Source organism: Gymnogyps californianus, chromosome 6 (assembly GCF_018139145.2).
Source record: "Gymnogyps californianus isolate 813 chromosome 6, ASM1813914v2, whole genome shotgun sequence".
In the NCBI taxonomy this organism is placed as follows: domain Eukaryota; kingdom Metazoa; phylum Chordata; class Aves; order Accipitriformes; family Cathartidae; genus Gymnogyps; species Gymnogyps californianus.
This window is the reverse complement of record NC_059476.1, coordinates 36,805,249-36,817,533: the sequence shown is the minus strand read 5'-3', so window position 1 is coordinate 36,817,533 and position 12,285 is coordinate 36,805,249. Positions and strand designations below refer to the sequence as shown.

General features: G+C 37.0%; 2 protein-coding genes across 2 annotated transcripts in view; one reads left to right on the top strand and one right to left on the bottom strand.

Annotated features, from left to right (window-relative positions):
• Positions 1-238: 238 nt before the first annotated feature.
• ATOH7 (atonal bHLH transcription factor 7) lies at positions 239-886 on the top strand. The gene has a single exon (XM_050899368.1). The coding sequence runs from the start codon at positions 321-323 to the stop codon at positions 774-776; it is 456 nt and encodes a 151-aa protein (XP_050755325.1). The 5' UTR covers positions 239-320; the 3' UTR covers positions 777-886.
• An 11,074-nt stretch (positions 887-11,960) lies between these two features.
• Positions 11,961-12,285, bottom strand: part of MYPN (myopalladin) — a 51,464-nt gene continuing 51,139 nt past the window's right edge. Inside the window, exon 19 of the mRNA XM_050898797.1 lies at positions 11,961-12,276. Within this exon, the coding sequence (XP_050754754.1) occupies positions 12,107-12,276 (170 nt within the window). The 3' untranslated portion in view covers positions 11,961-12,106. The remainder of the gene's footprint in view (positions 12,277-12,285) is intronic.

Sequence of the window (12,285 nt, the reverse complement as noted above, 5' to 3'; positions counted from 1 at the left end):
TTGCGAATGGAGATGTCATTGTTTTCTATCTCTTTGAGTTTAAAAAAATTAAAAGAATGAAAGCATAAGACATTAAAAACTCTTTATTCTTTCTTTATACAATAAGAAGCAATTTTCAGACATTTCCAGAAGAACCGGAAGACCTTTTATTTTATTATTATTTTTTTTTAGATGCTAAGAAAAATATCCTATCATTGATAGCTGGAAACAGATTCAAGAGGTACGCAGGCTACTCACATGAGTGCTTTCCCTACCACTTTTTAGATATCTAATTTTTAAAAAGTACTCTTTGTGTGTGTGAAACTGAAGCTGCATCAAATATGAAAACCTGTAAATCCAGCCATTTGGATTCAGGCGTAGAATCAGACATCCAGTGCAGAAGTGGACCAGGCTGCGTTGTGAAGGGCAGTTCAGAAAGGATGGAGAATGCTGCAAAGAGAAGACTGGCTGCCAATGCCAGGGAGAGAAGACGGATGCAAGGACTGAACACAGCCTTTGATCGTTTGAGAAAGGTGGTTCCACAGTGGGGTCAAGATAAGAAGCTGTCCAAGTATGAGACCCTTCAGATGGCTTTGAGTTATATCATGGCTCTCACTAGAATACTTGCCGAAGCAGAAAGATACAGTACTGAAAGAGAATGGATTAGCCTTCACTGTGAACACTTTCATCCGGAGAGCTACCACCATTACACCGGACAAAAAATGGCAACGGACAGTGACCCTTATGCACAGCGAATATTCAGCTATCACCCTGAACACTTTCAAATAGCTAATTAGAACTTTTACAAACTAAGAATATGCAGCAGGCCAGATGTGTAATTTAATAATTAGCAAGAGTTAATCTGCTTGAATAAGGTAATATTGGCATTATAATAGCTCATTCTTGTTTGCATCTTATACTAATTTGACAAAATAAATTTGCTTTGAGAACTTTAAATCAAAATGCATTTAAGAAGATTGAATTTATTTAATGCTGGTAGAAAGCATACTTTTAATTTGAAATCTTTCTGACAATCACTTCCTAGTTCATCTAGTTAATTTGATTCTTTCATTAAATAAGTTTTGGTGGTTTTTTTTACTGTGATGAATCACGACAGTATTTTCTACAGATCACAGGCCAAATTGACCTGTGGTGTAACTGAATGGAATAACACCAGAAATGAACTTCATTCCATGTTCTTATTTTTATGTCAGCTTTAAAGTTATACTTTGGTTTGTTTTCACATAAATGGCTCCCATGGAAAAAGTTTTATAACGTATTGGAGTTCTAGTCCTCAGAGAACTAACTTTCTTAAACTTTGTAAGTTTGACGTATGGGTTCCAAGGTTGTGTAGGTTTGCTTTAATCCAATTTATGGTGTCTCTTGTATGCTCGAAAAAGAGCTAGTTTCAAGTCATGGAAGGAATGTTTTTATTTTCAATGGCTGTAAAAGCACATGTGATTATATTCCATAAATGAGAATGCTCGCGTGAAAATAATCTAAACTTCTAGATTTTTGTAGACTTTAAATATTTGGGCTTTATTTTTTAATTTTATGTTATCTGGAAACAGTAACAGATTTTGTAAATCATAAATAAAGTGTTTTCTATATGTCCTCACCAACTACCTGAAATTCCTACTCTAGGAATGAATTACTAGTGGCTTTCCTACCCCAAATGTTGCACTACTTCCATTGCAGTCCTGGCAGTTCAATGTGCAGAAGAATCAACTAGCAAATGATGCTTGCTTCCCAGTTAGAGTAAGAAGTGTGTTTTATGTACCCTCTGAAAAACAGCCTTTAAAGATAGGAGTTTGGTAAAAAGTTATAGAGCATCCTTGCAAAGCAATTGAGTTCATTTCAGCCCTGGTGATGCCCTGAATTGCCTTTTGTTTGTTTCCTTCTTTCACTTGTGGAGGATAGAGGGATCTGGGTAGAAAAGGCAGAAGAGGAAAGGAGGTTGGGAAGGTCAAAAAATGAGTAGGAGCAGGACAGCTGGAGGAGCAGATGTGTTTGTAGCAGGATGTAGAGTCTGCAAAAGTTCGACTGCCGATGTCTGTTGTGATGGTGGCAGACTATGAAGCTGAAGAGTACTTCTGCTGGTGCTGCTGTGGGGAGTTTCCAGAAACAAGCCCTTGCTAGTGTTAGCCATGAGGGAGAAGGAGAAAAGGAGCTGCTGTCGCAGAACAGCTGTTGGTGGATTTCCAGCAGGGAAGGCTGGTGGGTTCCCTGCTGGCTGCTGCCATGTCTTATATTTTAGAATTCTTTCAAATGACAAATGAATAGCTTTGGTAGGAGTTATTTTCAACAATTAAGCAGCTTTCAGTGAAAAACAAAAGCATCAATAGGGACTAAGCCCTGTTTTGGGGGAGAGGGACTTGGGCTCTGCTGCAGGAACAGTTACGTACAAAGAGCTGACCTTAGTGTCTGTCTTCTCCCAGAACCCTCACTGACGTTTTGCCCTTGGTCACTGTTGTGCAGACTAGTACGTTTCCTGAGGTGGGAGTTGGACTGTTCCTGGAGTGAAAGCTGCTGGGACAGACTTTCAGGCTAGGTTAAACACATAGAAGAAGCACTGTATATTCTGAGCAACTCTCTCCTTTAAACACTGGCATTCAGGAATGTTTTTTAATGTATATTTTAGCCTCTCTAAAGGTAATGAATAGTGTTAATTACTGAAATGTGGGCTTTTGCTTCTTATGAATTACATTAGATCTTTATCAGCAAACAGAAAGCGGATTCAACCTTCTGGGAATATGAAGTCATGTTACCGATTTCTTTGCAGAAGTTTATATAGAGAGAATAGAGTTAGTTGTTGTCCATCATATAGCCAAGTTAATACTGTTTGAATATTACTCATCATTAAGTGGCAAGTTTATGTATGTAATAACAATCAATACAATCCTTAAATAAATGATGTGCCATCTTACACTAATTTATTAGCTATAAACTTTAGGCAGACATTGTCTCACCTGCACTGCTAGCACAGTAGTGAGTTTCCATCATGAAAGGGGAATACGATGCAAATAAAGAGTGCAATTATATGACGTGGAAAACGTGGCTTAGTGAAAGATAGCCTTCTAAACCTTAGATGGGAAGGGTAATACAATACAAAAGTATAAGTACCAGAGTAGTGTGCAAGAACAGTACTGATGTGTTTCTGCACTACTGGCATATAATTTTATTTTGTGGGACATGACATTGCAGTTTATATGTAATTTACGTAAAAGTACTTAACATCCATTTCTCTTCCGATTTTGTTTCTTCCATGCAGCATTGTAATAGACCATCTACTGCATATGATGATAGATATAAAAATAATGGATTAGTATGCAGTGAATGATTAAATGATAGTAAGCTCACTTAGAGGAACAAACCAACACAAAACATAAAATATGTGTGGTCATGTTACCAAAAATTATTAACAATTGAAATCGAAGTCCAAAAAAGCACTTTAGTGCAGTACATAGCTTGTGAACACTTTGTAAATCAGGTCATTGCATCAATCTCTGCTGTTGAACGATATGATAAGATTATAATCCCCATTCTCTTAGATTTGGTTGTGCTACTGGGAGGTGAATGTTTTATTGAACTCTTTATCTGTTGATAATAATTAGTAATATTACTAGTGGAAAAATTGTGATTTTATATAATGCTGTAGTATTTTTGTTTCTTGGGAGGGTGCAGTGTTGAGCTGGAAGTTGGGATTTCCAGTTTACTATAGTACAGACAGCTGTCTGTCTTGATGATCTGTCAAAGCTTTTTGGGGAGTGAATTGGGTGAGGGGGAAGTTTAATCATTAAAAATTCTTTCTGAAGGCAGTCTGAAAAGTAGATATTATCCATGCTGGTTTGGACTTCTCAAACTCAACAACTATTCAGGAAGGAATTTGTTTCTTTTTATAGCTTTCCTTTACAAATACTTTAGTGACACTTTGTCAAATGTAAACTTGACTGTTTAACTTGGGTTTGATTATTGCTCCCAAATATTTGTTCCCCACTGGCTGTTTGATGCTTGTCAGATAATGGCTGTGACCCTTCTTCTGTACTGGACTTTACTGGTGTGGGCATTTGAAGCCTCCTCCCCTTAAATCATTATTGCTTCCAGTGGGCCTCCAGATGAAGCAAAAGCTTTGATGCTCAGAGCTTGGTGTGTTCTTAGTGACTGAGTTTTGTCTGCTGATAAATTTTTGTCCCACTGAACAGCAGTGCAAACCTGAAATACTTCTATTTGTAGTATCAGTACGTTGTAATTCTAGAACCACATTATTGTGAAAACATTGGGGATGAGAAATGCTTGCTTCATTAAATATTTGTTGCATGCCACACACATACATGTTTCACTATTGAAATTCAGTGTGAAATTCTAATGAACTATTTGTGGGAAATTAACCTTTATTCTTCTAAAAGGTTCAGACTGCAGGGTTTTCTATTTGAAGTAGCTATAGATACTCTGCTTCTATGATTCTTTGAATCATATCACCCTGTTTTGACAAGGTGACCAGAGTTATTTTTGAACTCGGAACTGGAGTGACATTTTTAACTGCGGTGACTTTTCAGTGGCTGAAAGTGGGACTAGGGTAGCATGTTCCCAAAATGTATGTTAGTAATGAAAAGTCAGTGGTTTCTTCCTGTCTAAGCATTGAGGTCATCAGTGGATATGTATTAGCGTGTCTTAAAACTTTAGTTCATTCCCATTTTTTAGGCTTCTATTTTCCATCTCACCATTTGTAAGGTATTTAGGGCACAGTCCATCTTGTACTATACACATATACAGGGCAAAGCTCAGTTCTTGATTGGAATTCCTAAATGGTGCTGCTGGACAAATTCGGAATAGTAAAAATGTTGCTAACCTTAGTTATGGTCTTGTAAAGTCCTTCACATGGGGAAGCATGAGTATCATTAGATTCTTCAGTATTTAGCTAAGTTTCCTATACCTTGTGAAGTAGAACTTCCCTGGTGACATCTTTGTGGAAGTCCCTACTGTGATGTGATTCACTAGGCACAAATTAAAAAAAATAAGATTTCCGGTCAAATTTTTGATTTTCCAAAATAAGCTTTTGCCTTAAGGTGGTGTCGTGGTTTAACCTCAGCCAACAACTAAGCACCACGCAGCCGCTCTCCCGTCCCCCCTCCCAGTGGGATGGGGAGGAGGATTGGGAAAAAAAGTAAAACTCATGGGTTGAGATAAAAGCAGTTTAATAAGTAAAATAAAATATAATACTAACAATAATAATAATAAAAATATATTAATAATAACAATTGTAATGAAAAGAAATATAACCAAAAAAAAGAGAGAAATAAAACCCAAGAAAATACAAGTGATGCACAGTGCAATTGCTCACCACCTGCTGACTGATGCCCGAGCAGCAATCCACCCCTCCCGGCCAACTCCCCCCTGTTTATATACTGGGCATGACATTCTGTGGTATGGAATATCCCTTTGGCTAGTTGGGGTCAGCTGTCCTGGCCATGCTCCCTCCCAGCTTCTTGCACACCTGCTTGCTGGCAGAGCATGGGAAACTGAAAAATCCTTAATTTAGGATAAGCGCTACTTAGCAACAACTAAAACATCAGTGTGTTATCAACATTATTCTCACACTAAATCCAAAACACAGCACTGTACCAGCTACTAAGAAGAAAATTAACTCTATCCCAGCTGAAACCAGGACAGATGGATATCCTTACACTTAGGTTTCCAGCTATTTGAGCTAAGCAATATGGATGCAGTTTTCTGTAATTTAGGAGTGAAATTTATCTAATTTTTAAAATTCAGTAAGAATTTACAGAACAGTTTCTTTTTGCTCTAAATATATTCAGCTGTTTTATCTCTACAGAATATCCAGGGGAAAAAACAAATGCACTGAGAATAAGGACATGTTTATTCATTGAAGAAGCAGTCCAGTGTTTCCTCTACACAGATATCTTGTAACAAACATTGATTTCACCTGGTACTTGGGCACTTTTTAAAAAACGCTTTATGTTTTTAACTTTAATTACATTTCAAGAAAATGTGGCTTTAAAAAAACCAAAGCAACCCCATGTATAATATTTAAATATGTTTTCTACCAAAGAGTACCTTTTAGTATCATCTACTAATTTTTTTTCTAATTTGTAGTTCAGTTTTCATTTGTATAGGAATTAGCATGCAAAATATATCTTATACAGAATTTGCTTAAAATGTCTGCATATGTGACGCCAAGGAATAAGAAGTTTATTTTTGAATGGCTTCCTGCAGCCTGGGGTGCATAGTCATCTTTTTTTTTTTTTTTTCCCCCCCAAAATTTCAGAAGGTCTTCAGTATTTTTCCATTTCTTTACAAAACCATGTTGCCTGCTGCTAACGGACTGTGTGATCCTAAAGGATGGTCAGTTTCTGAACAGAATTTCCTACTGATATAAATTGAGAACTCCACTTAAATTCACAGCACATATGGCCCAAGATTTCTTTGTATTATGCAATAAATGGTTCTTTATATCTATAGTGGACTTGAAGTATAAAGGCATTAATAAAAGCAGCTTGTGTTGCTCAGAGGAAATCATAAAATGTGTAGGAGCTGCTTTAGCTTATGGAGCTGTAGCTGGGCTAAAATGGTCTGGCCTAGCAGGCACAGAAGTACATAGAAATCAAGCCAGGTAGGAATGGAGAAACATGGTTACGTGGGAAAGCAAAATCAGTACCAGCAAATGTAATGGGGCGCATCCTTGTTTTTTCCCTGTTCTCTTCTGTATCCAAGCTATAAGATCCAGCTTCCTTCAGGTGTTGGGTTTGCATCTGCTGCTCATTTAAAATTCATTCCAAAGTCTACGAATGGACCCTTATACAAAGGATATGCTAAATCATTCAAGTTGAAGACATGTATAGGGAAGAATGAAATTCAGTGTTGTTTGTGTGTTTGATTGGCCCTCATTCAATTTTCATTTGTTAAAGTGCTGGATACACAGCTAAGGGGTGAAAAAGTAAGTCCTCTGTAACAGGTCTCCAGTGCCCTACTGCACAGAGAAACTTCTAGGAGCGTTGGTCTAGACCCAGTAAACAGGTATTTCAGGGGGAGCGTGTGGGCTAGGCGACCAATGAAGTAGACAGATTCTGCATGAATTTTTGAGACATGATGGAGTTCAGCCATGACAGTCTGTAGGTAGAAATATACGCCCAAGCATAGGCTTTGGAGACTAATTCTCCAAGATACTGAGAATTTGGCAAATCTATTGACCTTTAAAACATGCAAATTGCCCTAAAAACTCCTTGACTTCTGCTCTCATACCCGTGAGAAAACGTGTTCTTTCAAACTTTGATGAAGGGACTGAGGTTATCAGAAAAAGCATAATTTAAAACCAAAACAAACTGATATTAAGAATTGTTCAAAAAAGCAACAACTATATTTCACAACTACCTGCTAGAAGCTTGGCTAGTATATAACTTGACAGTATTTTATAATTTTCTTCTAGATAATGTAAAGTCTGATTCCATTAATCAGCTGTCACAGCAAAGTTCTGAGGAAACCTCTGGTCTCGTTGCACACTTTCACAATTACTTGAACACGTGAAGGACACAGTCTTGTATGCAACTCTGAAGCATTTATTTAAGTTTAGGTGAGACGAAGGGAAATACATTACTGAACAGGCAGGTGTTTGTTTTTTCCTTTCATATGCACTTATAATATACTTTAAAACTGACATTAACATTTTTCTTCCCAGTGAGAATGACTTTGGATCAAAAAATAAAAAATATCAACTTTAATCAAGAAAAAATTATAAAATAGAATTTTAAGGCTCAAAGTGAACATCTTTGTATTGGAAATAGTAAGGCAATTAACAATGAATCACTTCTCCAATATTTAACAGTTAATATATTTCATTAGGTCTTGCTAATCATTTTGTATGAAGACATTTTCCAGAAACTAACGCTTTTAAACCTGGTAGCATTAAGAACACAGTTCTTAAAGGAATTCTTATTCCAGATTTGTTGCCTTGAAGTACCTATGATTACTGTAAACAGTTGGGATTGGCAATTGTTTACATATTCAGATAAAGACTGCAGATTTGGCTTTTCATATTTGAAGTGTGTACTCTCATCTTCTCATGTTAGCAGACGGGAGGCATTCAGAAGGTATGCTCCACCTTCCATATGGAAGCAAAGGAACTCAATCCAGCTGTTTTAAGGTAAGAAGTCCAACGGTATCAATGCAAACTGCCTTGTGATGTTGCTGAGGACTGGGTTTGCACCAAGCTGGACCAAGATTTTAAAGCAAAGATAATACTTTTGCGTTCTAGAATTGCAGTACAAAAGCTGTCATTTCTGCTCGGCTTTGAAATATACTGTGCCTCTGTTTGATTGTGTACAAAACCAGGGCTAGAAGGAAACAGGAAACTAAATAAACCTACAAGATTCTGAATCAGAAAACACTGAGAGGTTACAAACCTGAGCATTTCTGTGTCTCACTGATACAATATTATGCTCCACATTGTGGTGATTTAATGGACTTTCGGAAGATAATAGCTAACACTGACTTCAGTGGAAGTTCTAACATTGATTTTTGTTGTTGCAGTAGCCTGCCCTGAATAAGAGAATGAAATACCATGTTAGTGTGAAGTCAAATCGGTTATTCAATTAAACAAAAACAATGAACAGCCAAGCTGTTCAGGAAGGGAGCACAGCTGCATAGTCTCTAGTGCATCTTGACACAGTATGGTTAGATAGTGCCATCCTTCACAGGACGTGAACTCAAACAGCATCACATGTTTTGTGACAACTCAGTGTTGTCTCTGCTACTTACACAAGCCTTTTTCCCTTGGCCTTTCCATCAGTTAACAACACAAACATAACTTTTGTGTCTTTTTCTGGCAAGTCTTCTTTGTGATGAGCACCTCAGTACTATTAATTAACAGTATTTACATCCATTCACATAAGCTTCCTTTACGTACTCATTTTGTGGGCTCAGTATATGCAGAGGAGAAATGTCCTGTAGCAGTTAATGAGCTAAATTTAATGACTACAGACCATTTGGGATCAGATTCTGATTTTGTTTGTATCAGATGCACTGAAAGTAATTGAAATTACTGACTTCTGCATTATGTAGGGAGGTGTGATGGGTAAAGTTTTGATCCTTTTGCTAGTAAATAGTGTCAAGGAAAGAATGTTATAGTTCAGCTGACAGATTTTGGTGATCCACTCTCTGTAGCCTACCTCTCAGTAAGACTTCTGGGGCCCTTTCTTGAATGACTAAAGATTAATGCTTCTTACACAGATTTTTGGGAAAAGTCTTTCAGCAGTAGCCTCTTGTCCTCCCACTTCGAAAGAACTCAATGTACATTTTAAAAAACATTGTACCACTTAATCCTCAGCTTGTCAGTTCAGGTTATAATGATGTAAGTTTGGAGACATTCCACTGAAATCACAGAGAAAAGGTTGAAGAGATATGATTTATGTATTTTCTCTGTGCAGTTTGTCTTTTAATTTGTACTGAGTTTTTGGATGTGTTGTCTGATGTTGTAAAATGTGAGAACCACTACTACTGTCAGTAGTATTAACAAGTATGATTCCAGCACTGGTAACCAGGTATTTGCTAATAGTAAGTACTAGTATTCTTTCTTTCTAAACTACGTAAAGAACTCTGATTAAAGTGTAGCTAGAATTGCCTAATAGGATATATCCCAGTCAAAAAGGAAAAGTTTGTGCTTGCTTGAATTCTTAGTTTCTACTCAGTCAGTAGGTAACTTAATCCACATAGGGTATTCAGACACGCAGTGGACAGTAAAATAATTTAGGAAGTATAGAGTGATTTAGGTCTGAAGGAACCTCAGGAGGTCATCTGATCCAACCCCTCACTCAAAGCCAGGCAAGGGGGCCACAGGGGAGTTCTAAGCAGACAATGGCTTGACTAAGCCTGTGCTAGATATGAAGCCTGATGGCTGATATACAGCTTGGAATACTTTGGATCAAAATCTACTCTTCAGTTCTGGCATGAAATAATGGGAAGACCAGGGCTGTAGATGGGAGTAGAATTTGGATCTTTTGTGTCTTAATTTCCTCTCTTCCCACTCCCCAACAGCACTGGATTACATAAGCAAAATCCAATAACTTTCCTTGGATTATTTTCCCAAGAGCAGTTACTAATATGGGAAACTTGAAATTTTGGGTTGCCCAACTCTGACTCAGTCTAGGTTTAGTTTTGGAATCCTTAAGCCATCCTGAAAACAAGTGAAGATAAGAGGAGCAGTAGGTTCTCTATCCTGGAAAACCAGACCCACAATACGTCTTAAATTGGGCACCCCATAACTGAAGTCAGTTGAATCAATGCACCACTTTTAATAGCTATTAGTTTTATTTTGTTTGCCAGGGAGGACGTACAACATGGGGAACAACTGGTATTTCTGCTTTCCCACTGAAGTGCCTGCACCTTGTTTTGTCTCTCAGGATAAGAAAGTGTTTTAGCTTCCTGGTCTGTTCAGTCTGGGGTGAATTGCCTGAGATTTCTAACAAAAGCATGAAAATTATAATGATGGTTTTGTTTTATGCTCTTCACTCAGGTGGGAAGTGGAACAATACAAGAAATCCACTTCCTCTAAACCCTTAGGGAACCATCAGTTAGAGACAACATAAGCTGTATTTGTAGGAAACTCAATGAAAGGCTATCTCTTTCTCAGTCTCTGGCTACATCCAGTATCCTTTTGCTCTTAAGATAACTCCTCATTGTTTTCTTTGTGTATGTAATTTTTTTAAGTTACATTTTTAAATTTGAAAAAATCCAAATAAGGTCTAAAATGAAAGTATCTGTTATTTTTCCTTTGAATCTTTGTGACTGATCAGGACTTTGTTGCATTCTCCAGCCATGTTGGAAGCAGTAAGTAAGAACTGCTTGAAAACAATGTCCAAAGAAGAGGGATACAATAATTTAAAGATGCAGGAAGTCATCTTAGATATTCACAAATTTTAAGTGCTGGGAGGTATTAATACAACTGTATAGATGCTAAATATATTTAAAGCAATCATTAGGTGTTGTCACTGAACACCTTCTGTTGCACTTTCATTAAATTGCCTTATTTATTACTACTATTAGTTACAGTAGGTTTTTTAGCTCTTTGCACATAACTTGCTTAACTTCATAACTTTTGTATATTAACAGAATTTTCTCTGTCTTTATACTAGACACTACACTTGTAATTATTTCCTAAATGATGGTGAAAATTTAAATTCCACCAGATCATAATTCCTTTTCAGTTAGTTAAAAAATGAGCTGGATGGTGGATGCACTTTTCTTTTAGTCACATTAAAAATTAGGAAAAAGAGACTGATATTTAAAAACGATGAAGTTACAAGCTTGATATCATCTGTGTTTAAAGGCAGAGAATCACTAACATTGTAAAGAAAAAAGTATGAAGCACATCTGGAAAATAGTTTCAGCTATGGGCTCTAGAGAACATGCTTCAGACAAGAGGAATTTTGGGTTCCTATGTTAGCGTCCTATGCACGTGCCCTGTACCTTACTTTATGAATCCTTACACCGTGAATACACAGTTCATGGAGTACACACACACAAATATAAATATATAGAGTATACAGCTGTACCTACATGAAATGCTATATTTGTCTAGTCTTGAGTTCAAAAATTCTAAGATTATCTGGCATAATAATATATAAAAATGAGTTACATCTTTTCCCTTTAACTTGTGCTTTGTGATTATCTGGCATGTTTTTTAGAATTACATTCAAAGTCTTGTTGTTTACCTTCATTCAGGATTGTTGTTATTGTAATGTCAATGTTTTCACTGGAAGTATTCCAGCTAAACATCATCAATCCTTAACATGGCTTGCTACAGTACAGTAGCTTTAATTCAAGCAGTAAAAGTGGTATTGGCTTTTAGGTGCTGAAAACTATGTTTACTATGTAATTCTTAGCAAACTACACAGTACTGAATTTATTGCACAACACTCCATACCACGATTATCCTGCAGTAAAATAATATGCAAAAGTCTTGTATGATATGTTACTTGCAACATTTGCAGCAGCAGTACACTTAATTACAAACAAGTTGCTTGTAAACCTTGAGCATCTTGATTTGTACCTCTTATTTTTTTTCCCCCACAGTTCTAGTATCTCTGCAGGTGTAACTGGAACAATTGTTTGTTTTTCAAAGTTCTTCACTCTCCACCACCTTTTGGGTTGGGGATGAAAACAGCATAGGGCTTTCAGTAGTTGGGAAGGCAGAAAAAATGTCAAGTCCTTGACCGGTAAGGTTTGCATACCGGCTGCCACCAGGTCGAAGCTTTATTGGTTGTGGAATTTGATGGTGCCACTGAGCTGAAGCAA

Coding starts and splice junctions, on each gene's coding strand:
- ATOH7 (XM_050899368.1), top strand. CDS start 321: ATGAAAACCTGTAAATCCAGCCATTTGGATTCAGGCGTAGAATCAGAC.